This window comes from Camelus bactrianus, chromosome X (assembly GCF_048773025.1).
Source record: "Camelus bactrianus isolate YW-2024 breed Bactrian camel chromosome X, ASM4877302v1, whole genome shotgun sequence".
In the NCBI taxonomy this organism is placed as follows: Eukaryota; Metazoa; Chordata; class Mammalia; order Artiodactyla; family Camelidae; genus Camelus; species Camelus bactrianus.
In genome coordinates, this window is record NC_133575.1 from 40,611,962 (window position 1) to 40,639,466 (window position 27,505).

General features: G+C 38.0%; 2 protein-coding genes across 9 annotated transcripts in view; both read left to right on the forward strand.

Annotated features, from left to right (window-relative positions):
- PHKA1 (phosphorylase kinase regulatory subunit alpha 1) overlaps positions 1-7,909 on the forward strand; it is a 99,049-nt gene extending 91,140 nt beyond the window's left edge. For all 4 annotated transcript variants that reach the window (XM_010973578.3, XM_010973577.3, XM_010973579.3 and 1 more), the window contains 4 exons: positions 1,754-1,924; positions 4,285-4,338; positions 6,002-6,202; positions 7,395-7,909. In XM_010973578.3, coding sequence (XP_010971880.1) covers positions 1,754-1,924; positions 4,285-4,338; positions 6,002-6,202; positions 7,395-7,568 — 600 coding nt within the window. In that variant the 3' untranslated portion in view covers positions 7,569-7,909. The remainder of the gene's footprint in view (positions 1-1,753; positions 1,925-4,284; positions 4,339-6,001; positions 6,203-7,394) is intronic.
- A 7,752-nt stretch (positions 7,910-15,661) lies between these two features.
- Positions 15,662-27,505, forward strand: part of HDAC8 (histone deacetylase 8) — a 209,775-nt gene continuing 197,931 nt past the window's right edge. For 4 of the 5 annotated variants that reach the window (XM_045509164.2, XM_074359782.1, XM_010973583.3 and 1 more), the window contains exons 1-4: positions 15,662-16,119; positions 16,682-16,734; positions 20,066-20,196; positions 22,872-23,013. In XM_045509164.2, coding sequence (XP_045365120.1) covers positions 15,895-16,119; positions 16,682-16,734; positions 20,066-20,196; positions 22,872-23,013 — 551 coding nt within the window. In that variant the 5' untranslated portion in view covers positions 15,662-15,894. The remainder of the gene's footprint in view (positions 16,120-16,681; positions 16,735-20,065; positions 20,197-22,871; positions 23,014-27,505) is intronic. The other variant, XM_010973581.3, reaches the window with a different exon arrangement.

The window sequence follows — 27,505 nt, forward strand, 5'->3', positions numbered from 1 at the left end:
AAGAAGGAAAACATTCAGAAGTTAATCATTCATTATGATGTCAGCTGTGTTTTTTTGTTCTGGGTTTTTTTTTTTTTTTTTTTTTGTAGATGCCCTTTATTAGATTTAGTAAGAACCCTTTTGTTCTCAGTTTGTTGAGTGTTTTTAACATGAAGGCATGTTAGAATTTATTAAATGCTTTTTCTGCATCTATTAGAATGGTGTGGGTTTTATCAATTGTTCTGTTGATATAGTGTATTGCATCAATTGATGTCCAGATGTTAAAACAACCTTGAACTCCTGGAATAAATCCTACTTTTCATGTGTATTAAAAGGTGTATAATCCTTTTTATATGGTGCTGAATTTATAGGTTTGCTAGTGCTTTGTTGAGGATCTTTTTATCTGTGTCATAAGCAATACTGATCTGTAATTTTCTTTATGATGTCTTTGATATTGGTATAAGGGTAATACTGGCCTCAGAGAATGAGTTAGAAGTTCCTTCGTTTTTTCCTTTTTGGAAGAGTTTGTGAAGAAGCAATAGTAATTCTTTTTTAGATGTTTGGAGGAATTAACCAGTGAAGCCACCTGTGCCTGCGTTTTTCTCTGTGGGAAGTTTTGTAATTACTATCGTATCTCTTTGTTATAGGTCTATTCAGATTTTCTGTTTCTTCTGGACTCCATTTGGATAGTTTGTGCCTTTCTAGGAACTTGTGGTTTTCATCTAAGTTATGTAATTTGTTGACATATGGTTGCCAGTGGCATGTCCTTATAATCCTTTTTATTTCTTTGAGATTGGAAATTATGTCCCCTCTTTCTATCTTGATTTTAATACATTTCCTTTTTCTGGTTTCATTATTTTCTCTATTATTTTTTATTCTCTCTTCTATTTTTCTTTCTGTTATACTCTTTATTATTTTCTTCTCCTTGCTTTGTTTAGTTTGCTCTTCTTTTCTTTTTATTTTTTCTTTTCGTTGTCTTAAGGTAGAAGGCTTAGTTATTGATTTGAGATCTTACTTTTAGTGGGGAAGGTTATTAGGTTTATTTATTTATCTTTAATGGAGGTACTGGGGATTGAAATCAGGACCTTGTACATGCTAGGCATGCATCCTACCACTGAGCTATACCCTACCCACCAAGATCTTTCTTTTTTTAATACAAGCATTTGTAACATAAATTTCTCTTTAAGCCCTGTTTTAGCTGCACCCCATAAGTTTTGGTATGTTGTATTTTCATTTTCCTTCATCTCAGAGTGTTCTAATTTTCCTTGTGATTTCTTCCTTAACACACCAGTCATTTAGGGATGTGTTGTCTAATTTCCACATATTTGTAAATTTCCCAAATTTCCTTCTGTTACTGATTTCTAATTTAATTTCATTGTAGTCAGATAACATGCTTTGTGTCTTATTTCAGTTCTTTTAAATTGAGGCTTGTGTTATAGCCTGTGAGAGCAACAAACTAAGCTATAGACCAGTTAGAAGTTTAACAGAAATAACCAGGGGAAGAGACAGCAAAGAACCTCTCATGTCATCAATATTTTTGTGACTCTTTTTATGTATCACTAGATGCTTTTTAAAAAGATTGTACCTGTTTACATTGCTGCTAGCTGCTTGTAAGTCTGCTAGCTTCACTATAACCTCTTTGTCTTGGATGTTACACTGAATTTATGGTTTATAATTCTGCAGAGTGTATTTATTATTCACTGTGCTGTAAGGCTTTATCAAAGAAATAGAGATAACTTTTGATTTATATTCTTTCCTCTCTTTTTCTCCTAAGTCACCTGGAACCTCTGTGACTCTAAGTAGTGACTCCTTCCCTAGTGCCTATGGTGAACAAACATCTAAAGATAGTCGTCAAGGTCAATGGCAACGCCGAAGAAGGCTGGATGGTGCACTGAACAGAGTCCCAGTTGGATTTTATCAAAAAGTATGGAAAGTTTTGCAGAAGGTGAGCATAATGTACTGTAGATGTCTCTTTATTTCACACCACCCCCCTTAAAGTTCTCAGTTTCCTTGTCTGAGATACGATGTGACTGTAATATCACTGCAGTTCTATAAAAGTCATGTGTGGGGGGAGGGTATAGCTCAGTGGCAGAGCGCATGCTTAGCATACACAAGGTCCTGGGTTCAATCCCCAGTACCTCCTTTAAAAAATAATAATAATAAATAAGTAAACCTAATTACCTCTCCCCTAAGAAATAAATGAATAAAAGTGTAATACATTAAAAAAAACAAGGACCAAGAGAAAAATGAGAAAACTATTCTTTTTAAAAAGTCATATATTCATATGGATAAAACCTAGAAGAAAGCATTAAAATGAAACAGTTGATTTGTTATTTTGATATTGTTGATAATTTAGTCTCTCTCCACTATTGTTGCTATGGTGGTGTTTATAAATTAGATTTCAAAAATCATCACTTCTGTTTTTTGGCCATAGTTGGACGTTGTGGGACATTGTGATATATTTGCTGATAATCAAATGAGTGTGGTGATAGAAACTGGCTTTATTTGTAGCTTTTGTAGAGTAGAAATGTTATTTGTAGCAATGTGCTATTAATAACCAAATGTTACTATAATGAACTAACTGAAGCATCTGGGGAGTTTTGTAAGTCTTATCTGTATTGTTTGTTGGATGAAAACTACTAAATATATGCAAAGTCATAATGATGCTATTAGTCCAAAGACTCTATTGGTGTGATGAATTTTTGTTTTTCTGCCAAAGGCCTAGTTTGCAAAAAACATTTAAAGGGGACATCACACCACTATGATTGTGACAGATTTAGATGGTCAGGAAGACCTTTGTACTCATTCATAGGTTTCATTCATTCATAGTCTCTGAGGTGCTACTTTTTGCTTCATTGCCTTTAGAAAGGACCTGAAGAACACTTCATCCAGGACTTCAAAACCTTTAGTTGTATTTCTCCCTTTACAACACTGATATTCTTCCAGGGACAAAATCAGGTGATCTTTGGAAAGATGAAAGTTGATTCCTCAGACTATCAACTCTGGCAGCCTTCCTTTCAAAGAGTACCTATAAGTTGTTTTCCTTCCATCTAACTTCTGTAGCGCAGTGGTGACTATATATACCTCATCTGTCCAGTTATGCCTGGCTTATGGCAGTTCAGTTTCACAGAATGCATGTAGTAAGTTCTCTTCTACCCCAGATACCATGGAAAGTATCTGTTTTTGTTATCAAGGAATTTAAATCCATAGTTATCTTCTTACACAGCAGCTATAATGCAAGTGTTATGATAAAAGTACAAAACCACAAAGCTGAGAGAATGCAAGGGAAGAAATATTCAAATCTGACTGGGAAGATTAGGTATTTTGTGACAGAATCAAAACATGGACTTGGAATCCTAACGTAAAGAGGGAAGACAAATATCCTGTTTTTTCATTCCATTCCTTTCAGAGTATGAATATAACGTAATCACTCTGCACATAAATTTCAAGAAAGCTGGTAATTCTCTGTACAAAGATTGTTATTTGGCATATGAAACATGGGTTGGAAATGTCTGAGTCAATAAACCTGTTGGATTGAAATCTTTATCTGTGCTTTAGTATATAATGTTTTGATTTATTTAAAATCTAAAATGGAAAGTCACTAATTCCTATTGCTTTTTAATCATTGAATTGATGGTAAGGGGGGACATAAAATATCATTCATTCATATAGAATTTCTTGAGCATCTGCTGTGTACTAGACAATGCCCTAGGTGCTCACAGCAGTACAGCAGAAAACAAAACCAACAATCTCTGTCCTTACGGAACTTACATTCCAGTAGAGAGAGACAAAGAATAAATAATAAACATAATAAGTAAGAAAATTATAATGGTGAAAGATAGCAAGTACTATAGAGAAAGTAGATCAAGATGAGGGGATCAGGAGTGTTGATGAAGGATGCTTAACTAGAAAATCTAATAACTGTGCATGTCCGGTCAATGCATATCTTGAGGATTTTTTTTCTTTAACCTAAAAATCTTTCTGAAAGCCTATTTGTGATGGCTCTGAGACCTACCATGGTACCCTCTGAATCTTTGGAGCTAGTGTATCCAAGAAGGTAGATCTTCCCTACCCTTCCAATCCCCTAAGTAAAGGATAAACCTTGGGTCCCCTATAATCCAACCCTGCTTCTTGGCACATAGTAATCTCAACCCCTTGGCAAGGATGCTTGGGCTGCAGGGCCTTTCACTGGCCTGTGATTACTCAGCATCTACCCTGTGGAGCACACTTAGAAATACTAAATGTCTCCTTACAGCCTCCCAGTTGTCAACATATCCTTGGTGACATGTTTTTGCTGTTTTGCAGTGTCATGGGCTTTCTGTGGAAGGTTTTGTTCTTCCTTCTTCAACCACCAGAGAGGTAAGATTCTGTATCTTTCACATTTATGTGATTGATAGCTTATCTGGCTGAAGTATTTCAATGATCACTTTTCAAAATAACAAATCTATGCTTTTATAAATCAACTCACCATGTGATGCCTCTGAAGAAAAGAGAGAATGTTTTTAAAAAATAGAATGGGAATATTACAGAATAATTATATATTACATTAATTATGTAAGGACAGCTTCTTTAAATGGTTAGTTAAGTTATGGTGGTTTATGTGAGTTTTGCCAGAGTTGGAAAGGGCAGATAAGATAGAAATCTAAGATGAATGAATGAATGACTTCTCATGTCCCCGTCCTTCTCATCCCCACCTTTCTCTGGTAGGTTGCTTATAGACTATAAACCAGTGGCTCTTAGCTCTAACTATATGTCACAGTAACCTGAACTCCCATTTCCAATTTACTGGGTTAGACTCTCCAGAGATGAGGCCTTAGCATCTGTACTTTAAAAAAAAATCCTTAGAATAATTCTGATATATAACCATGGCTGGGAAAGATTGTCATGAACCACAGACATAGACTATGAGGTGCTTTTATATTTTGCTTTTTACCCAATCACACTGAAATTGTAAAGAAATAGCTTTTACACAACATCAGCAAAGGAGCTCAAATTAGCAAGCTAGGAATAGTAAGATTGAACAGTAGAAAATTCTCAAAAAACTGGAGTTGTTGCAGATAATGGCTGGAGGGGTGGGTACAGAAAGCTAATGCTATGCTTCAGGACTCCACTCCTGCCTAGAGGTCTTTTATGTAGTAAAGAACACTGTGTCTTCTCTTTGTCTTTTCTCTATCTTTAAGCAAGATTAAATATTAACAGAATTAGTAACAGTACATACCTGAATGTACCTTTAAGAGTCTCAGAAATACCTTTACACATTCTTCAATTTGATCTTCAGCACAACTATGTGAGATAGCAAAGAAAGAAATTGTAGTTCCCAGTTCACAGATAATCATACAAATTTAGAGAAGTGAATTGTCCAAGGTCATAGGACTAGGAACTGACAAAGACTTGAACCTAGATCTTTAGACTCCAAATCTGCATTGCCACTCTAAAGTGTATACTTAATACAGTTTTACCAAAAATTATTCCTCAATCCGCTTCACCCTAAAATAACTATATTTGTTCATGCCCATTTTAATCTAACAGTATATAAATGTTTTACATAGTTCCCATCATCATGTATATACAGTTTTAGTTTCTACTTAGATTTTTTTTCCTTTATCCAGTCATCATATTTATTCTTTGAATGATTCTATAAAAACTCATGAAGTTGCTGTATGATATGCCTTTATTTACACAACCATCCCCATGTTTAGGTTACTTCTAGTTTTATACTTGTGACTAATGCTGCTGTAAACCACTCTTGCACATAGGGATCTTTTTCCTCCTGAATTATTCCTTTAGGATGAACTTCCAGAAGGAGGATTATGGGTTAGAGGGCATTGACACTTTTATGACTCCTGTTATGCCTGCCAGATTGTCTTCCAAAAAGATTGAACCTATTTACTCACTCAATTACTTTAAAGGAGACTGAAGCCGTCCTGTTGGCTACAGTATTTTTTCTGCCTTTCAGAATATGAAATTGATGCCTCCTGCACGTTGGGCTCTTAGGAAGTGATTTTCTTTTTCTCTATCACAGATGACTCCAGGCGAGATTAAATTCTCTGTTCATGTGGAGTCTGTCCTGAATCGTGTACCTCAGCCAGAGTACCGCCAGCTTCTGGTTGAAGCCATCCTTGTCCTCACCATGATGGCAGATATTGAAATTCATAGTATTGGAAGCATCATTGCTGTGGAAAAAATAGTTCATATTGCCAATGACTTGTTCCTTCAAGAGCAGGTAGGCAAACCTGTTGTTTTCTCAAAGAGGAATGTCTGATACTAACCTGACTGCATTCAGACTCTTCATGAAGCCAGTGTCACTTTCTTGTGCCCTCTTCCTCAAAGCTGTTTTCTGGGTACCCTTTGTAGCAGCTCTGAGCTCTGTTTGCAAAAGAAATAGGCTGCAGAATGACCCCTGTCTTTTACCTTGTGTTTTGTGGTTGTGTTAGATGGTAAAGTTGCCTGGAACTCAGGAGGCCTTTATGCTTTTCATCATTTTTCAAACTTCTTATCACACTACTTTTTGTAGTGATAAGGACTTATTAAGAGACTACTGGATAGTATACCCTTTCTGAACTATTAAGGAAAAGAGAAGATTTGATGTGGGTTTGGTTTTGTTTTTGCTTTTCTTAATTACCTATAGGAAAATATTAAAGTGAAACTTTCAATTCTACATTTTCTATTTTCTTAAGAAGTCTTATTCCAGGAAATTAACCACATTTTAAAAATGCAAACTATTGAAAGCTTTCCAAATGTTTTCTAGATTAAGAGTAGGAACACAAAGTGAAGGACATGCACTGTTGTCAGTAGGACAGTCTCTAGAACGTGTAATTGGTGTTCCATTCTGTTAGGCACTGTGGTGGAATGCAAAAGAAATTAAAAGTTTTTCTAGGACTTCTCTAGGATTCTCTAGGACAGTCCTAATTTTAAATTTTTTGGATTGTTGTTAGTCCACATATTAGAAAATTTGGTCCCTTTTAGGCATAGACTCTAGCTTGGAAAGCTTGTGGTCTATTTGAATCAAGTCAACTGAGAAGGAAATAATGATCAAATGCAAGATAAAATAATACATGCTGAAATCAGTAGTACTACAAGGATTCAGACCAAAGTCCCTCTAGGGTGATTTATAATTATTAACATTTGACTCTTAACAGGCAGAACTCATTTGGTTACCTATTATATTTAACTTTCAAAAATTCTAAACAGTTAATACTTTAAAAATAATATCATATGATTTGGGGATTTAGAGGAAAATGCATATATAGAAACTCACATTCACTGTCATGTGCATAACCCTGATCCCTTCCCAGCTAAACAACCTAAGTTCCAACTAGTTGGTGATGGGAGGAGTCTCTGAGTTATTCTAATTAAGACTTTAATTAGGAGGGTCAATAATTCTTCCTTTCCCTTTGTTCTTAAAAACTAAACAGAAAACCCTCGGCGCAGATGATATCATGTTGGCAAAGGATCCTGCATCTGGCATCTGTACTCTTCTGTATGACAGTGCACCCAGTGGCAGGTTTGGCACCATGACCTACCTCTCCAAAGCAGCTGCCACCTACGTGCAGGAGTTCCTGCCCCACAGCATCTGTGCCATGCAGTGAGGCCTCTGGGCCCTGGCTGCTGGGAGCCTTTTGACAGCTGGTTCCTTCCTCGTTGATTGTGCATGAAACTGAAATGTGATGGCCTGATCACTCCTTCCCTACCCCTTTCCAACCCGTTCCTTCCAAGAAGAGCGAACTTTTCTGATAAACTAACTGCTGTAGAAGATGTGAACCCTTGCCTGGAGGCATCTGCTCATCCAGGCACTTCACTGTGGTCCTTAATTCTTTCACGGTTCATAAAAGCTTGTGTGTGTTTTTACTCTCTAGATCTGTTACCAACTTAGTTTTCTAACTCCTGTTTGGGGAGCAGGTATTAATAATAACTTATTCCTAAAGTTTCATTTTTCTTATGTTTGGTTTCATTGTGTGAACGAGTGGTGGATGCTTTGGGACATTATTTCAAGTGGGTAAACCCTAAATTGTTGGCTTTTATGCTACTATAAATTGGAAATATCTATTCTAAGTGCCTTTTCTTGGGGAAAGAGAGTAGCAGATCATGGTTTTCTTATTTCCTCACATGCTGCCTCACTGAGTGATGAACTTTCTGTGCAGAATTACTGTCTCTGCTTTTGCCTTTTCTATATCTGCACAAATAATTCCTACTCTTCCTTTGACAAAATATCAAAACGTGCAAGTGCAGTGTGTATTTAAGGATTTCTGTATTAACTTGAAATCACATTTTATGAAGATTGTTGGTACTCAAAGATGCATTTTTAGCAGAAAATGCAGAATAACCCAGAGAAATGGAGCCAGGAGCCCAATTCCAGAGAGGATGGAGGAAGAATAAAAGATACCTGAGTAGGTGTCTTATAAGACACGGAGAGGGAAGCAGAGATGGGCTAGTGCCCTGAAGAGAGCCTTGTGCACTAATCCTTGCCTCCAAAGACTGGGCCAGCACACAACACAGAGAATACTTGAAGCCTCTGTCTTTGGCAAACAGGAATCCAGCAGACCACTCTATAGCTGCTTTATGGCGCACTCTTTCTTTGTGCTCACCTGGTCTCTGTCTCACTCGCCTACTCATTTTCTACAGCATCCAACACCCCCTCCACCAATTCCCTGCCCTCCTGTCTATTTTTAAACTCTTTCACTTACATTTTCACTTCCTGATTCTGTGTTCATATCTAAGTATATCTTGGTATCTGTGGGCATGTATCTGTCTCTTGTAAACGTCTACACTTGTGTGTGTCTAATCACACATGGGGGTTTTTTTGGATGTAAGTAGTTTTGATGTATCTGTATATCTATCTTTATCTATATTTGACAGACTGAGTATGTAAATATGAATGTTGTGTGTGGGAGAGGGGTGTGACTGTGATGCACAAAGGATAGTGGAGGAATCCTGAAGTCCTCTTCCCTGGTCTCCTGTTTAGGTAGCCACTGGAGGTTATTTCCTCTAACTTTCGGTCTTAGTTCAAGGCCACTGTAACAAAATACCATAGACTGGGTGGCTTAAACAACAAACATTAATTTCTTACAGTTCTTGGAGCTGAGAGGTCTAAGACCAAACTACCAGCAGATTCGGTGTCTGGTGAGGGCTCTTTTCTGGTTTGCAGATGGCTGCCTCCTTGCTGTAACCTCACATGGCACAGAGAGAGTGAGCTCTGGTCTGTTCCTCTTCATATAAGGGCACTAATCCTACCATGGGGACTCGACCCTCATGACCTCATCTAATCCTGCTTATCTCCCAAAGGCTCCCCCCACCTCCAAATACCATCACATTAGGGATTAAGGCTTCAAGATACGAATTTTCAGTCCCTAGCACTTTCCTTCTTCTAATTTTTGTATAAAGATTCTACTGATTCCCCTGGTTATATTCAGATAACTTCCTACTTCAGTCCCCTATTTTTGTTCAGATTTTTCAGATTTTCCTCCAAAAATGAGGATGGGGGACTCTCTAAGTAATTGGTACAGAACCAGCAACAATCATGTGAGTACACATTAATGAATGAACATAGTAGGATGATAGAAAACAGATAGTGGAAACAAAGGGAGGATGGCCAACCTTTTCAGAACCTCTCTTATAACAAATGGAAACATGCAGTAAGTAACTTTCTGATTATATGATTTTATAATCACATATAAAGAAAATCTACAGGCTGTTCTGAAACTGTTTGTCTTTTCACTGGCTACAAGTTTACCCCAGCCACAGGGAGTATATCTGGAGTGGCACAGCTGAAAGCCACCACTCCCCCCTACACACACTAATTTGCCAGAATTGACATGGATGGCTGCATCTCTCTGGGTTTATTAAGTTGTCTGTCACTAGGCTTCCCATACAGTGCAACTCCACTTTTAAAGCAACTTTTTAGAAAACTCGATACGCAGTTTGTTCATTTTAAGCATGTGATACTCAAAAGCACATTGGACTTTTTTTTAAGCACTTACGTTTTGAATATAGAATAAAAATGAGAATTTCCAGTTAAATCATGTCTGGTGCCCATGTGCACAACTTTATATATCTTTTTGTGGTTGGAGTTTATTTCATGGCTCTATTTTACATACTTTAATTACACAGTACAGCCAAAGCTCATTTATTGGGCCAAAGTAGAATGCATTAATATATGCATAAATTATGTATTATACATTATGTAATATATTATATAATATATGTAAAGAAATGCAGTTTTATCATTCAAATACATGCCTGCTCAAACTAGGCTCACTAAATTCAAGCAAGCTTATTGATTAACATCTTTAGGGGAGCTGGTCTAGTGAATGAATGAGACTAATTTTTACCCAGCATTACAATTGTGTACATATGGTGCTTCTGCACTACTGGAGGGTGCCTGAAAACAGCTTATACTCCTAAGTATTACAAATATTCTGCAGAATCTTATTTGTACTACTCATCAGCCTTTTGTGTAACAAGAGGGGCTTTATTCAGCAAAGATAAATCATTTCTACAGTCCCATATGGTTTAATTAGGTTTTACTACATTCTGAGAATTTTATGCAGCTGATGAGTCAAAAGTTGTACTTATTCTACCATCCCTTTTTGCACTTACAAATATCTAGTACCTGTACTAATGCAGTGGAGATAAATAGAGTGTTTTCCACATTGACTCTTCATTTCCTATTAAACTTGAGTGACCTTAGGTCTTGGTTTGCCCAGGACAGTCCCTGTTTATGCCTGTTGTCCTGGCATAATTATTAATAGCACTCTCTGTCACTCAAAACTGTCCAAGTTTGGATGGTATGGTCACCCTATATTTAGCAAAAGTCTGATTTCTTTTAGGGCTAGGCCTAGGACCTAGTCTCAAATCAGTAACAGTACTCATGCAGTATTATTCAAGTATGCCGGTGAGGATGACAGTGAGGGGGAGACTTCCCCCCAAATTAAGGACTATTTGGCGTAATAGTTCTTAAAACAAATAATAACCAATATTGAATTGCTTACCAAATGCCAAACATTGTTACACAGGCACTTGGCATGGACCATTCTATCTTCACAGTCACCATGTGAGATAGATACTGTTGTCATCCCCATCTTACATATAAGGGAACTGAGGCACTGTGCGTTGTAAGCAAATTGTTGAAGATCAAACAGCCAGTGAGTGGTAGAGCTGAGATCTGAGCCCATGCAGTCTGACTCTGGAGTTCACAATCTCAGCAATGACATTCCAAGGAAAAGACAGTAAGAACTGGTGTGAAAACAAGGGTCAGTTTGTTCAGTACGGTTGTGGCATCAGAGGGCATATCATGAAATGCACAAAGAAGTTGGCCAGAGGAGTAGGACTTCTTCGTGTATTTGCTTTCCCTTCTGCCTGCTTCTGCCAGCAAGTGAAGGCAGGGGAGACCATCAAAAGAAGTGGCACAGCCCATCCTGACCTTGCTGGTTCCAAAGCTACCTTTAGCTGAGGTTTAAAAAAAAAAATGGCTGTGGAAAGTGAATCAAGTTACTTGGCCAGGGTCACCACACCAATAAACTTGGAAGTCAAGATTCTACCTATTTCCTCTGATCTCAAGTCCTCAGAGTGCAAATCCGGTCTTTGGGAAGTTTTCTTCCCAACTTAAGGATCATATGAGTATTGAGCATGTGGAAAATTGAGGTTGGGACCTGTGGCATGGTTTGTGCTCTGCCTTAATCAGGAACAAAGGTCCAGCCTCCCTGTGGAACTTGCTGCAGGAATATGCTGCCAATTTCAGATCCTTGTGCAACAATTTATCATTTTCCATAATTGAATCATCTTGCCACGTTGTATGCCAAATGAGGATACTGTTTCCAGTTTAGAAGCAATGCGCCCCCTGTTGAAGTGTTCTAGAAGTGACCTGTTGCTAGAACTGAAAGGCCACATAGAACAATCCATTTTCACGTCAAATAATTAGAATCCAGATTTTAGAGTCTCAGTTGGTCAGTCTATATCCTGTCCTCTTCCTTCTACTGCATATTCATGAAAGTCCTATTTCCTCCTTATATTGCCAACCTGTCATGATCCCTAGAGCCTCATGGGCTCTTTCCCTTCTGTCTGTAAACATGTGCATTTCTCTCTTATCCTAAAGAAAACATTCAGGTCTCTGACACCCCCCAGGTTGATATACTAATTCCTTTCACAGTCAAATTTCTTCAAAAAGGAAGCTACACTTGACAGTGTTGCTTCATTCCTTAACCCCTTGCAATCTGGCTTCCTCCCCTACCTGGCATGTTTTTCAAAGAGCACCAGTGAACCCCTAATGGCAAAGGAGGCTTTTGACCCTTTTGCAATACATGACATTGTTACTACCTCTCCCTTCTTGTAACCCTCTCATCCCTTGATTTATGTGAAACAATGCTAGTTCTCACCAAACTATTCCTTTTGTGTCTCCTTTTTGACATCTTCCTCTCCTCCTAACTCCCACAAACAGATGTTCCCCAAAATTACTTTCTTCTTCCTAGCTCAAAGTTTCTCACCATGGTGTGGAGCAGGCTTTTAAAAGTGACATGATCTGATGTACAATTTTTAGACGCTCACTCCAGTGGCTACAAAAAGAATAGATCGTAAGTCAGCAAGAGTGGAAGTAGAAACCAGTTATATACTGCGGAAGGTCCAGGTGAGAGATGACAGTGCCAGGACTAGGGTGGTGGCAGTGTAAGCTAGAAGTGGGTGTATTTAAGACACATCTTGGAGGTGAAACCAGTGGAAATTGCTGATGGATTGGATTTGTGGGTGAGAGAAAAGGAGGGAATACAAATAACTCCCCAGTTTTCTGGCTTAGGCAACCGGATAGATATTAATATCTTTAATGAGCTGTGAAACATGGGGAAGGGGTGGAAAGGGTTTGGATGGTAAAATCAGGAGTTTGATTTGAAAATGTTGAGTTAGACATGATGATTAGACATCCCAGTGGAGAAAGCTATGTTCCCTTTGCTATCTCAGTCACTCTTCGGACTTTGGTGATCTCTTCTTTATGTGGGGGAAAAATTGGGCTAAGTACCTGTCTTACCCTATGAGTTCCTCCTCTTTCCCCTCTTCCTTATATTGATATTACTGGCCTTCTCTTCACAGACTTTTTAAAATTTATTTTTTATTCTTTTATTTTTGATTAACTTATTTTTTATTTTTAGACACCTTTATTGTGGTATAATTCCTATACAGTAAATGACATATTTCAGATGTACAATTTTATGAATTTTGATAGATGTATACACCTATGAAACCACCACCACAATCAAGATAGTTAACATTTCCGTCACTCCCCAAGAGGTGCAAATTTAGAACTCCTGACTTATCCTTTCCCACCCCCTTTAACCCCTGCTAACCATAAATTTGTTCTCTGTGTCTGTGAGTCTGTTTCTGTTTTGTAGATAAGTTCATTTGTGTCCTTTTTTTAAAGATTCCACATATAAGCGATATTATATGGTATTTTTCCTTCTCTTTCTAGTTTACTTCACTTAGAATGATAATCTCCAGGTCTATCCATGTTGCTGAAGATGGCATTACTTTATTCTTTTTTTATGGCTGAGTAGTATTCATATATATATATATATGTATGTGTGTCTGTAAACACATATATACCACATCTTCTTTATCTAGTCATCTGTCGATGGACACACAGACTTTAAAGGTTTTCAATGACTCTCCTCCATCTCCCCTTCTCACCAATATCCAAGTACTAATAGTAAGGAAGTCTTATTGAACCTAACATGTGCATTGTTTCTCCCTTTTTCCATTGCCCCTATCCTTGTTTAAATCACCATTACTTCTTTTTTGTGCATGGGGAGAGGTAATTAACTATTTATTTAATGGATGTACTGGGGACTGAACCCAGGACCTGGTGCATTCTAAGCATGTGCTCTCCCACTGAGCTGTACCCTCCCCCATGATAACTTCTATCTGGACCATTCCAACACTCTCACTGCCTATAGCCTTTCAATAGCTAATCTTCCCTACACACCCCTGCTATAGAAATATTTTAAGATGTCTGTTTAAATATCCCCCTATTTCCCAGAGGAAGAAGCCTATTCTCTTTGGCCTGGTATTCAAAAGACCTCATGATCCAGCCCCTTCAGCTAAACTAGACTAGAAATGTTCTCCTTTTTGGTTTTGCTTATGCTGTTGATTCTAGTCAGCCTGCCCTCCCCTGGCTCCCATCTTCACCAAGTAAAATCCTGTCCATCTGCTAAGACCCTCTAAGATGCCACTGAATAAGGACCCTAGTTGCCATTTACTAAGTACCAGTTATTAAGCACTTAATGCTTATGCGTTAAGTAATCTAAGCATTCTACATTCATTATCTGACACTGCATTACATATGGTTTCTTGTGTATTTGTTTCATCTCTACAAGAATGCAAATTCCCTGAGAGCAGAGATCAGATTGTAATTCATCTTGAGGACTGAATACTCAGCCATACTGTACACTTAGTTAATGTCAGACAAAGTTTGATTAATGATTGAAAGATTACAGAACTCTGAGCTAGTTGCTATGGGAAGATATAAAAGAAGCATAAGAGTTTACATTCTAGTTAAAGAACACATCGCAGGAGAAAAACAAATCCAGAATACTAAGTATTGTGGGGATACTAAATGGAGAGGTGAATAAAGCTAGATTTAACACAAAGTCATCCTGGAAGAATCAAGTTTACATAGTAAAGGGAATGTTCAAAAGCATCAGTATCAGGCAGACCTGGTTTTAAATTCCTGCTTTTCTGCTTGTAAATGTGTGACTTTGAACAGTTTTCTCTCTCTAAACTGCATCTGTAAAATGAGTGTATTACAACCTCCTTTATAGGACTGTTGCAAGGATGAAATGAGATAATACATCCATTGAATGAGATAATATATTGAGCATATCACAATACTCAATAAATGTTTAAAGAGGTTTTTTTTTTAAGCTAGATTTTAAAGACAGGAAGGATATTGGATTGTCTGAGGGATGTTAGTCAGTTGAAGTTGATGTGAGAGTTGGGGACTTTGGCATTGGCCGGCTTGCATCAGATCATAGGGGCCCCCAGGAACCTGGAAATACTGATGGTAATTCTGAACCCTCACGTGAAACCTAAAATATTTCCCTAGCCCTTGTATAGCTGCAGAAGCAAAAGGAGAGAGGAAAGAGGAGCTGTAGTTTCCAAACATCACTGAAAGTATCTGCTTACACCCTCATTCCACAAGAATTTTCAAGGAGTAATTTGACATCATTGCTTGATTGGAATATACCAAGAAATTTACAGAGTACCACCAGCCAACCTCTTGGGAGAGTGCTATCAGCTTTGCCAGAGTAAATTATTGCGATTGTTAACTCTTACATGGACATGGATAGTTAATGACGGAAACCAGTAGACTAAGCTGCGGCACGGAATTTACTGTTAACTTTTCAAACCTTTTGTGCCACTAATTAGCTCCCCCATCAAAAAAATAAAAGCCCATATGATGTGATTGGGTGGTGCTGGACTCTTAGTGGCCACATTATGTCTGTCTTTAAATATTTATATGGGTGTATTTGTAGATTGAGACAATTCATAAAGAGTTGAGGCTGTTTTTTTTTTCTTTTTTCTTTTTTCTTTTTTTAGCGCTAAAATTCGAATTCTCGGCTATTTTAGTAATTAGCTCAGGCTCTTCCGCCTCTCAAATCACTTGAAACTACATCTCCCAGCATGCTCTGAAGCTGGTCTGACCTCATTTCAAATGGCCCCGTAGGGCAACAAGGATGGTTAGTTCTGACCGTGCTTATTTGTGCCATAAAATATCGATCCTAATTGGCAGCTATTTGGGCTTTTATATCTGCCGACCTCCCAGTTTTGAACTGTGGTCACTAAATTAAGGGATTCTGGCCTGAGAAGGCCTATGCATTCCTTCAACTGGATGGGGAGCTGGGACAGTGACACTGGCGATCTTGAGAATAGGAAGGAATGTTGACCAGGGAGCACCACTGCGGCCGATCAGAGGAGCAGGAACCCGCGCTCGGGCTGAGTCCGAAAAAAGCCGGATCCGGACGGTGGCTTCGGAACGGCTGTAAGTGGAAGATGAAGGAGCCAGAGGAACCGGCAGACAGTGGGCCGTCACTACCCCCGGTTTACATTTACAGTCCCGAGTATGTTAGCATGTGCGACTCTCTGGCCAAAGTCCCCAAACGGGTAAGAGAGATTTGGATGAAAGACCGTGGGTTTGGGGGGTGGGGTGGGGGCCGGTGGGCGGGAGGGCATTAGGGTGCGGAGAGGTTATTGGGCTGGGGGAAATCTCCAGCAGAAATTTGGGCGGCTGTACCAGGTGATGGAGGAAGTAGTGTTCCCTTAGAGTTTCTGAGAGCGCAGCAGGGCGTCCAACGGACAGGTGGGGGTGGGGTGGAGGTGCGGGGGAGGGGATGGCGCGGAGGGGATGGTGACTTTACCGCCAGGGATCCCTGAAGTGGGGAAGAAGCTGCAGGAGAAAAGTGTTCCATCACCTCCATAAGGCCCGATAGCTTTCGCCTTAGCGATCTAGATACTTTGTATCTGTATTGTCTAAAGTGCTTTGTAACTGTTAAGAAAAAGAAAGGGAGGGGAGTTAGAAGTTACTTTCTTTCTTCAGGATAATGAAGTCGATGGGATTTCTCTGAATTAAACATTTAAGAGACTCTTCTGCCTTTCTTTTTCTTTTCTTTCTTTCTTTCTTTTTTTTTTTTTTTTTTTTTTTTTTTTTTTTGACGGATGTTTTTAGGCCAGTATGGTACATTCCTTGATTGAAGCATATGCACTGCATAAGCAAATGAGGTAAGTTGTGCTTGAACAGAGTCCTGAACCTAGGTGTTCATAGCTTAACTTCCTGCTTCACAGTGGGGCTAATTAGGGAGAGAATGGTTTTTGGGTTTTTTTGGTGTGTGTGTGATTCACAGTGTCCATAATCTGCCTGTAACCTAGTAAAATCTCTTGAATTAAGAAAACTTAAAAAAAAAAAAAGTGCACGAAGCAGTTCAGATCCATCAGAAATAGGACTTTATTGTGCAGAGGAACAGTATCCTAGGGATAGGTGTTTTGTAGCGATTTGGGGGTGACTACATTTAGGTACTAAAATCTATCTGATAGAAAAACAGATGTTCAGCTGGTAGGTTTTCTGGTTTGGGTTTTTTTCCCCCCTAAACCTGATCTGAGTGTGTGAGTTCAACTTAAGACTTTTAGACACACCATCACCACCACTAAACTTTAACGAGTGAGTCTGGAAAGGAGTCAAGACCAAAGCAGAACTCCTGTAAGGTCAGAACTCAGCACAGAGCTAAGTGATTCTTTTTAAAAAAGAAATGAACTTGCTGTTTGTCATTGTAAGTGTGAACATTATAACCCTGACGCTTGTAGGATTATTTGCAACATTTTCTGGCCAAATAGGTGAGTGTCTGTGTTGACTAGTATGATATGTTTCTCTCCCAAAAGGTAGTATAATAGGCTTTCAAACTCTATCCTTATTATTAACAAAATCATTTACTGAGTACCATCTTTACGAATGTTTTTCAGCCATTTTTTTAGCTGTTATGTTTGGTAAACATAGCAACTACATGCCTTCCACTAAAGTTACTTAACATTTCAAAAAATTACTTTAAAACAAATCAAAAATCAAGGCAAAGTAAAACTATCTCATTTCCTTGCTTTTAAGTAGGGAGGCCTTCAGTAAAGATTTGTTAAGTGAAAGAAGAATACTAGAAGAGGGAGCTCTTAGGGCTGGGAAACATGGTACAAGAAATGGTACAATTTTTGTTTTAATGGACCGAGTTGTCACCTCTGAAGGTGTAGACATGTCTTCTTGAAGAAGCAGCAAGGCTTCTTGGATCTCGGCTATCTGTATTTAATTTTTTTCTTAAATTTTTGAGGGAGGTAATTAGATTTATTTTATTTGATGGAAGTACTAGGGATTGAACCCAGGACCCTGTGCACACTAAGCATGCACTCTATCACTGAGCGATATCCTTCTCCCACCCCCGCCCCCTCCCTGGTATTTAATTTTTGAGGCTCAGCCACAGGATTCTTCTGGCCTGCTTGTTGATAATAGTAGCCTGTGTAGCCATTTTAATTCATGAGAAACTGATGGGCGTGTTCCTTTCAGCAAACATAAAAACCCACTACTGCCTCCCTGTGACCTGGGTCATTGCTCTTCCAACTTGAATGTGCACCTGAATCACCTTGTTAAAATCCAAATTCTTTTTTTAAATTTAAGTATAGTCAGTTTACAATGTTGTGTTAGTTTCTGGTGTACGGCATAGTGATTCAGATATAGATAGATAGATAGATAGATAGATAGATAGATAGATAGATAGATAGATAGAGATTTTATATATATATTCCTTTTCATATTCTTTTTCTTTATAGGCTATTACAAGATATTGAATATAGTTCCCTGTGCTATACAGTAGGACATTGTTATTTATCTATTCTATGTATAGTAGCTAGTATCTGCACATCCTGAACTCCCAATTTATCCCTCTACCCCCACCCAGGTAACCATAAGTGTGTTTTCTATGTCTGTGAGTCTGTTTGTTTTGTAAATAAATTCATTTGTGTCATTTTTTTTAGATTCCACACGTAAGTGACATCATATGGTATTTGTCTTTCTCTTTCTGGCTTACTTCATTTAGAATGATGATCACCAGGTCCATCCATGTTGCTGCAAATGGCATTATTTTATTCTTTCTTATAGCTGAGTAATATTCCATCATATAAATATACCACATCTTCTTTATCTATTCATCTGTCAGTGGGCATTTAGGTTGTTTCCATGTCTTGGCTGTGATAAGTAGTCCTGCTGTGAACATTGGGGTGCAGGTATCGTTTTGAATTAGAGTTCCCTCCAGATATATGCCCAGGAATGGGATAGCTGTAAAATCCAAATTCTGGTTGAGTACATCTGAGTGGAGGCTGAAGTTCTGCCTTTCTGACATGCTCCCAAGTGATGCTGCTGCTAGACCACCTTTTGAGTGGCGAGGGCTGGAGAGTGGTAGTGGCAGTGGCAGAGTCAGGAAGAGGATGTGAGGACCAGGCAGCTAGAGGTCAGAGGTGGCATGTCCTCTTATTAGCTTAGCTCCCTGTATTCTCTCAGTCACTCCAATTTATCACATCTTGTGAGGAGTTAGTGGAGAGATTCTGAGTGAAGCCCAGTTGCAACCTGTTTCCTGCTCTCCTTCCTCTCAGAGGCAGATATGAGGGACCAACTTCAGAAACTTTTACATTTTTGGTTGCCTGTTTTTTTATCCTTTAATGTTAATAATAATGATAGTTGTCCACAGAGCATTTTTATATATGTTATCATTTAGTCTTCACATAAGTCCTGTAAGATCTCCTCACTTCCACAGATCAGGAATCTGAACTACAGACCAGCCAACTTATCTGAGGTTTTAGAGCTGATGAGTTTAGAGTTAGGACAGGAGCCCAGTTCTCTGACTCCAAATTTAAAATTCATGACAATATAGCTGCCCATTTAAAGTAAAAATATAGTTGAAAGGATTGCATACCCAATTAGGAACTGATTCAAATGAAAATACCTCTTCCTACTGGTTTGTCATAAAAGTTGTAACTCACAGAGTAAAGTTTGTCCAATACCTGATTATTTAACTTAAATGTAATTACTTACTTTTTTTTTTTAACCTACTTATGAACTCAAGGGAAATATCTATCCTCTCACCCCTTTTTATTTTTCATTTCAAATTTTTAAAGTTTATTCTCTATTGATGTATAGTCGATTTACAACCTTTCAGGTGTATAACAAAGTGATGTCATTATACATGTATGTATGTATATTCTTTTCCATACTCTTTTTCACTATAGGTTTTTACAAGATATTGAATATAGTTCCCTGTACTATATAGTAGGTCCTTACCACTTATCTCAAATTCCTAATATGTCCCCCCACCCCCACCCCTTTTTAATGGAGTGATGCAGATGTGAGGAGGTGAAGACTGTAGTGATGTGGAGGAACAGAACATGTCTGTTGCTTCAGCCCACTGGAACCTGAAGCTGTTGTATTTTCTGCTTAGACCACTGGCTTCTACTTCCTGCTTCCAGCTTCTGGCATACTCTGGATCTGACTCACTCACCTCTCTTTGTTCCCTGTTATTATTAGGATAGTTAAGCCCAAAGTGGCCTCCATGGAGGAGATGGCCACTTTCCATACGGACGCCTATCTGCAGCATCTCCAGAAGGTCAGCCAAGAAGGAGATGATGATCATCCAGACTCCATAGAATATGGATTAGGTAAAGTCATTGCTGGGCAATGATGAGAGATAGATAACCTCCATCTATAGAGTATAACTACTTAATCATTTTTTAAAAAATTTTCTACTTAAGTATAATTCGTTTACAATATCATGTTAGTTTTTGGTGTACAGCATGGTGATTCAGATATATATATATATATATATATTCCTTTTCATATTCTTTGTCATTATAGGTTACTGCAAGATATTGAATATAGTTCCCTGTGCTATACAGTAGGACCTTGTTCTTTATCTATTTTATATATAGTAGTTAGTTTCTGCAGATCCCAAACTCCCAATTTGTCCTTCCACCCCCACCCCCTTTCCCCCTGGTAACCATAAGTTTGTTTTTTATGTCTTTTTAATTTTTTTTAATTGAGGTATAGTCAGTTTACAATGTTGTGTTAGTTTCTGGTACACAGCATAGTGATTCAGTTATACATTTATGTCTCTATCTATTCCTTTTCATATCCTTTTTCATTATAGGCTATTAATAGATATTAAATATAGTCCCCTGTACTAGACAGTAGGACCTTGCTGTTAATCTTTTATAACTTGTGTAATGGTCTTTAATACTCTTAAATTAAGAGCTACTGTGTTACCCACAATATTAATCTCTTAGTTTAACCACACTCCCTTAACAAGCAAACCATGTGAGTTGAGCAAAACTGAATGATGGATCAGTTGGAAGAAAGCTTTTCAGTTGCTTAGGCCCCAGTAGCCGTGCCCAGATTGGATCTGGTGGTATGTACACTGATTTAACTGTCCTGTGACCTTATATTTTAACTTGAGTACAGTTTTATGTTCTGGCTAAGTTTTATACTTTTTCTGTCATTAAATAGCTACATTTTAAAAAACCCTAAGTGGCCAGTAAGATAGTCTAAGGAAACAGCATGATTTAGTGGAAGAACACTGGACTGGAAGTGTGGGGGGTGGAAATGGGGTATTAAGAGACCTGGGTACCAGGCCTGGCTCTGTATTATCATAGAGAAGACATATCACCTCTTAGTCCTGAGTTTCTCCATCTGTAACGTGTAACTAGTTAAATCTTGAAGGTTTAGCCTTTCTAGCTCTAACACTAAAATAATCCCTTCCCCATCATTGAAAATGTTTATCTCTCATTTGGAGCTGATGTTAGCACAGTAGCTTTTTGGTGGGATATGTTATAATACCTCAATTTATTCCTCCTTAATAGGGTCCTGGACCCACTTCTAATGTGTAGAGGAAGAAATTTCCCCCTGTACCACCAAACAGTGCTTGGGACACCAAGTGTCTTACAAGTCAACTTAGTTCTGATACTGTCTACCTGGAGATAGCCTCAGATTCCACGGGTAAAGTGCTCAGTCCCACAAGACAGCTCTCCATATCAGATGCCAACTGCAAGCTCAGACCGATAGGCTGAAAATTGAAGATTCCAACAATCCTTTCCAACTCTGGATGCCAGTCACAAGTCCAGCCTGTTACCTGTACTTTTGACCAACTCACTGTAAATCAGAAATTCCTATGACTCCCTCCTTGGATTTGATTAATTTGCTAGAGCAGCTCACAGAACCCAGGAAATCCATATACTCACTAGATTGCCAATTAATCATCAAAGGATATAACTCCAGAACAGCCAGATGGAAGAGATGCATAAGGCCAGGTATGGGGAAAGGGCATGGAGCTTCCACGTCCTTTCCAGGTGTGCCACTCTCCCCAAATCTCTACATTTTCACCAACCCAGAAGCTCTCCAAACCCTCTACTTTAGGGTTTTTGTGGCAGCTTCATTACATAGGCATGATTGATTAAGTCATTGGCCAGTTGGCAATTAAACTTGATGGCCTAAAACAAATAGACTGTCAGATATTTCTCCAGGAAAAATGGGTTTATTCGGTATGAGCACAGAATTGCAATTTGGGATCTGTGATCATGGCAAGCCATGTGCAAGTCCCCACATGGCAAGGTGAGGAAAACACTTTTATAGAGGGGGGAAAGGAAGTCGAGAGAGCTCTAGTAAAAAAAAAAAAAAAAAAAGAGTCCATGGATTTTCATTGACTGAGTCCTTGCCAGGAAAGAAGAGTCTGTCTTCATGTTGGACTTGCCTATCGGTTCAGGGCGTGAGAGCTCCCCCTTCTGCTCTCTTGGCCCTATTGAATTGAGGTTTCTATTTATTAACTTCTTACAGACTCAATCTCCAGTTCCTCTTCCTGTGCACAGGAGGTTAAGGGATAGTTCTAACCCTCATATGGCTGGTTCTACTGGCAACAAGCCCCCATCCTTAGGTGTGGTCCACAAGTCACCTCATTAATATAACCAAGACACCTTTATAACTCATCATTTAGGAATTCCAAGAATATTAGGAGCTCTGTGCTGGAAATTGGGAATAAGACCAAACATACAGTTGGCAAAGCATGGGTTAGGGGCACTGACCCTCTGTGCAGTTGAAACTCTTAGGATAATTTGTGATTGGCCCTCAGTATCTGCAGTTCCCCATCCACAGATTCAACCGACCACTGATGGTGTAGTGCTGTAGTATATTTACTATTGAAAAAAATCCACATATAAGTGGGCCTGTGCAGTTCAAACGTATGCTGTTCAGTGGTTAACTGTATGTTTCTTATTATAAATCATAATATCACACCCTTCTTTTTCCAATTTATCTTTTAACAAACTCTTCTGATGTTTACCTGAAGGTTATGACTGCCCAGCCACCGAAGGGATATTTGACTATGCAGCAGCTGTAGGAGGGGCTACAATCACAGCTGCCCAGTGCCTGATTGATGGAGTGTGCAAAGTAGCAATCAACTGGTCCGGAGGGTGGCATCATGCAAAGAAGTAAGAAAACGACCTTTCTGCTTTCTGCCTCTTTCCTTGAGTCAGTTTCTCATTTATGTAAACATGTATGTTTATTTTATTGGCATTTATTGAGATGTGTGCATGTGTGTATGTGTGTGTGTGGCACTTTATTAGACATTCTGAAGAGATACAAATAAAAGAGAAGAAGATGACATAATATAGTGGAAAGTGCACCATTGGAACTCAGGACACCTGGGCTCTATGCCTAGTTTTTCTACATTGGCTTACTGACTTGGACAGATTAACCTCTTAGTCTTAGTTTCTTCATCAGGAAAATGGACAAGGCAAAAGTTATCAACCTAGATACTTAGACAATCTCTAAATTCCTTTTAAGCTTTCTGGAAATTCCCCTGTCTTCAAGGAACTTACATTCTAGAAAGATTAACAAAACTAGGATAATTAGGGAGCAACATCAGTTTTGGTACCAACTGAATATATATATGAGCTGAAGAGATTTAGCAATAGGGAGAAATTAACCATGGAAGTCTTGGAAGAGGTGAATTTTAGAACTAGTTCTTGAAAGGAGTGGGACAGATTCTTGAGTAGGTGGTGAATTGATAAGAATAGATATAAATAAAAGGCTTAAGAATCAAAAGGAGGCTTCTATTGCCATCTCTAAGCAAAGTGGCAACCAAGGGTTAGGTGTTACTCTAAGGAGAAAGGGCTTGTAAAACATATGTTGGGTGCTACTTGGAGTTACAGGGAAAGTCCTTTTGGAGTTTCATGTTAACATTTCAAACAGCAGTACTCTGTGTCTGACAAGGACTGCTGGGCCTTGTTCAGCATTTTGTATCTTGTATAATATATCTGTAGTACTTAATACATGTTGGAGGAGATTTTAAAAACTGAATTTACCAATGTGCTGTTTCAGTGAAATATGCCAGTTGTTCATACTATCTGCCATGACCTTGATACTCCAGTGGTCTTGAGTCTAGAGATAGCAGCACCTTATTTTTCCAAATAAAACCTTGAGCACAATTTCAGTGTATGCAGGTTAAGATGATAACATGGAATTCTTTTCATCCAATCGACAGATTTCATGACCAAGGAAGTCTTTGAGTAAGTTTACTACTAGAATTTACTGCTGAGGTGATGGACCAAAGAGAACCAGTGTTTATTAATGAGTATTATGTGGTCTTAAAAACACAGAGAAACAACCTGTCTTTTGTTAGTTTTTGCTCTATTAAAAAATTCTAAATCTATGCAGATACTAGCTACTATATGTAAAAGAGATAAAGAACAAGGTCCTACTGTCTAGCACAGGGAACTATATTCAATACCTTATAATAGCCTATAATGAAAATGAATATGAAAAGGAATATATATAAATATAACTGAATCACTATGCTGTACACCAGAAGTTAACACAACATTGTAAACTGACTATACTTCAGTTAAAAAAAATCAAAATGAAGACAGTGATCTCTAGGAGAAAAAAATGACCCTATTTCCTTCAAGCTACAGATAAAAGAGATAAAACCAAGATTTTCTGAACCAAGGACTTGTATGCCTTCTCATGCTTAGCAAATTGAGAAGAAAAGTAGTCTGGTTTTGTGGGGAGGGGTACAACTCAATGGTAGAGCATGTGCTTAGCATGCATGAGGTCCTGGGTTCAATCCCCAGTACCTTCCCCAAGAATAAATAAATAAAGTTAATTACCTCCCCCCTAAAAAAAGTAGTGTGGTTTTATGGGAAATGCCTGGTCCTATAAGTCAGATCTAGTTTCTGCATGTGGCACAGGAGGCTCTTATGCATTTGAATTCACTGCTTTAGGCCTGCTAGGGCCTGGTAAGCTTCCAGTGGACTACCCAGGTACCTGTCACTTCTAATCACTGTTTTGCTGCCAAAGGAAGTACACTCTATTCCTAGTCAATTATGGCTGCTTCTGGGCAGCATGTAGGTGTGGGCATACCCACATGCCCATCTGTCTTAACTGTTCCAGACAGCTTTCAGCTGATCCCACTTGGAAACAGACATGCCTGTGGTGAATATGAATTACCAAGTCTCTAGGGATTGTCCCAATTCAGATCCAAATTTCAGGGGTTCTTGGTGCCTCTAGGACCTCTCTGCAGATGGACACCAGGCATTCTAGCTAGCATTTATCTATTCTAACCGCAATATTTGTTTAAACTTCCCCATCCCCAAATGCATGTACAGATTCATCCATGCCATTTATTCATTCAACATGCACTGATTATGCACCTACATGGTGTCAAACATATGTGTATCATCACTAATAAGCAAAGATACAGAAATTGAAGCATGGTACATTTTCTCCCTCCTCATTTTGAGGAAAAAAAATCTTCATTTCAAAATATCCAGCTGCTGGCACACTCTTTTTGAAAACTTTGGTAATAAATCTTAAGAGTGGGGAAAACATTGGTGCCTATTGAACCAGTAATGTTATTCTTAGCAATCTCTTCTAAGGAAGTAAACCAATTCTGCCCTCAGGAAATTCAGCTCTTAGAGGTAAGACAGCAAATAATTGTATTTGAAAGCTAAAGAAGTGACTTTCAAAGAAAATTCTGCAAAGAAGAGTAATGAGAGACTAACGTTATTAGATATTAAACATATAAAGCTAGAGTAATGAAAACACTGGTACCACTGGTAGATTAAACAGATGATGTTACAGTACACTCCCAAAAGAGACTGTTACATATAAGAATTCAATATATTATAAAGGATGTGTTGCAAGTAAATGGAAAGTATTGTTCAGTAAATGATGTTGTGACAGCTTGTAGCATTTATACCCTCGTCTCCTGTAATAAACTAAAATAAGTGGTAGCTAGATTAAAGAGTTAAATTTAAAAAAGCAAATTTGGAAAAAAAAACTAGAATGAATGAATATTTATCAGGCTTCTAAAGTGGACTAGTTTTCTAAGCTTAGGAAGGAATAGAAAAAACCTCACAAAGGAAAGGAGCAACATATTAACTATATAAAATTTTAAAAGTAACTTAAAAGTTTTGTGACAATTTCAAAAATAAAATCTAAACACAGACTGAAAAGGCCTATTTGACATACATGTGACTAAATGTGACAGATTTACATTCTCTAAGGCATTCATACAATATGATGTATAAGAAGAAATATGGGCAAAGAACATGAATAGACAATTTACAAAGGAGTTTTAAGTACAACTGTAAAACATGGGACAGTGTTCATCACTACTAATCAAAGAAATGCAAATTAAAACAACTAGGTAGCCTTGTTTTAAGCTTATATTTAACAGAATTGGAAAAAAATGGTACTCGGTTTGCTAGTAATAGTGTGGTTTGGCTTAACCCCTTAAGAAAACAGTTTGGTAGCCAGCATGTATTAATGCCCTTTTATCTAGTAATCCTACTCCTAAGAATGTTTCCTAAGGAAACAATTCAAAATATGGGGAAAAAACCTATTTGCTTGAAGGTATTTATCAGTGTTATTTATAAAACAACAACAAAAAATTAGAAATAACTTGAATGTCTAGCAATAAGGAAATGGTGAATCCATTCCATGGAAAATTATGCAATTATTTTAAATGATGACTAGAAGACTACGCAGCATTTCATAAAAATACTTATGGATTAATAATAAAACAGGTTTTAAAATTGTATGCACACTGCAGTTACAACTTTGTAAAACACATGCATAATTCTTAAAAAATTAGTGGGAATGGTAGTAGGGGTTATGTTAGGGTAGCAGAATTAATGATTTTTTAAAAAGTGTTTCTTTAGTTTTCAAGATGTCTGTAATGAGGTTTTTTGTTTTTTTTTTTTACTTTTGCAGCTGAATTTTTACCAAAATAAAGAGGCCAACAAAAAAAGTTACAGCAAATATTAACAAAGGTTTAAAATCTTTAACTATTCTAATTTATTTTTTAAAACACTAATGTTCAGACAAATGGGCAAAAGACATGAGCAGACAAGTCACTAAAGAGGAAACAAATGATAAACAAACATGAAAAAATATTTAGCATCACTAATAATTAGAGGAAGAGAAATTGAAACATTATATATACATGTATACAGTTTCCTCCCACAAAATTTGAACTGAAAGAAGAAAGATCTTAATTCCTAACAACTATTGCTCTTGGTAATCTATTCTAAGGAACTAATCCAGTCCAAAATATGAAAAAGCTGTTTATATGAAAATGGTAATTTCTCTCTTATAATATCCCAAAAAAAGGGAGGAAGGGAGACTTAAATATCTAGCAACAGCAGAACAGTTAGGTTGTATACTGCAACATATCCCTTTGATGCATCGTTAAGTAACTATTAAAAACAGTGGTGGTGGGGAGGGCATAGCTCAGTGATAGTGTGCATGCCTAGCATGCACGAGGTCCTGGGTTCAATCCCCAGTACCTCCATTAACAAAAAAACAAAACAAAACAAAAACACCTTTAGAAAAAAATGGTGGTTAAGATGACTGCATAAACAAGAAAAAATGCATATCATATAATGTTGGCTTTGCTTTTAAAGGGCAGGTAGCTAC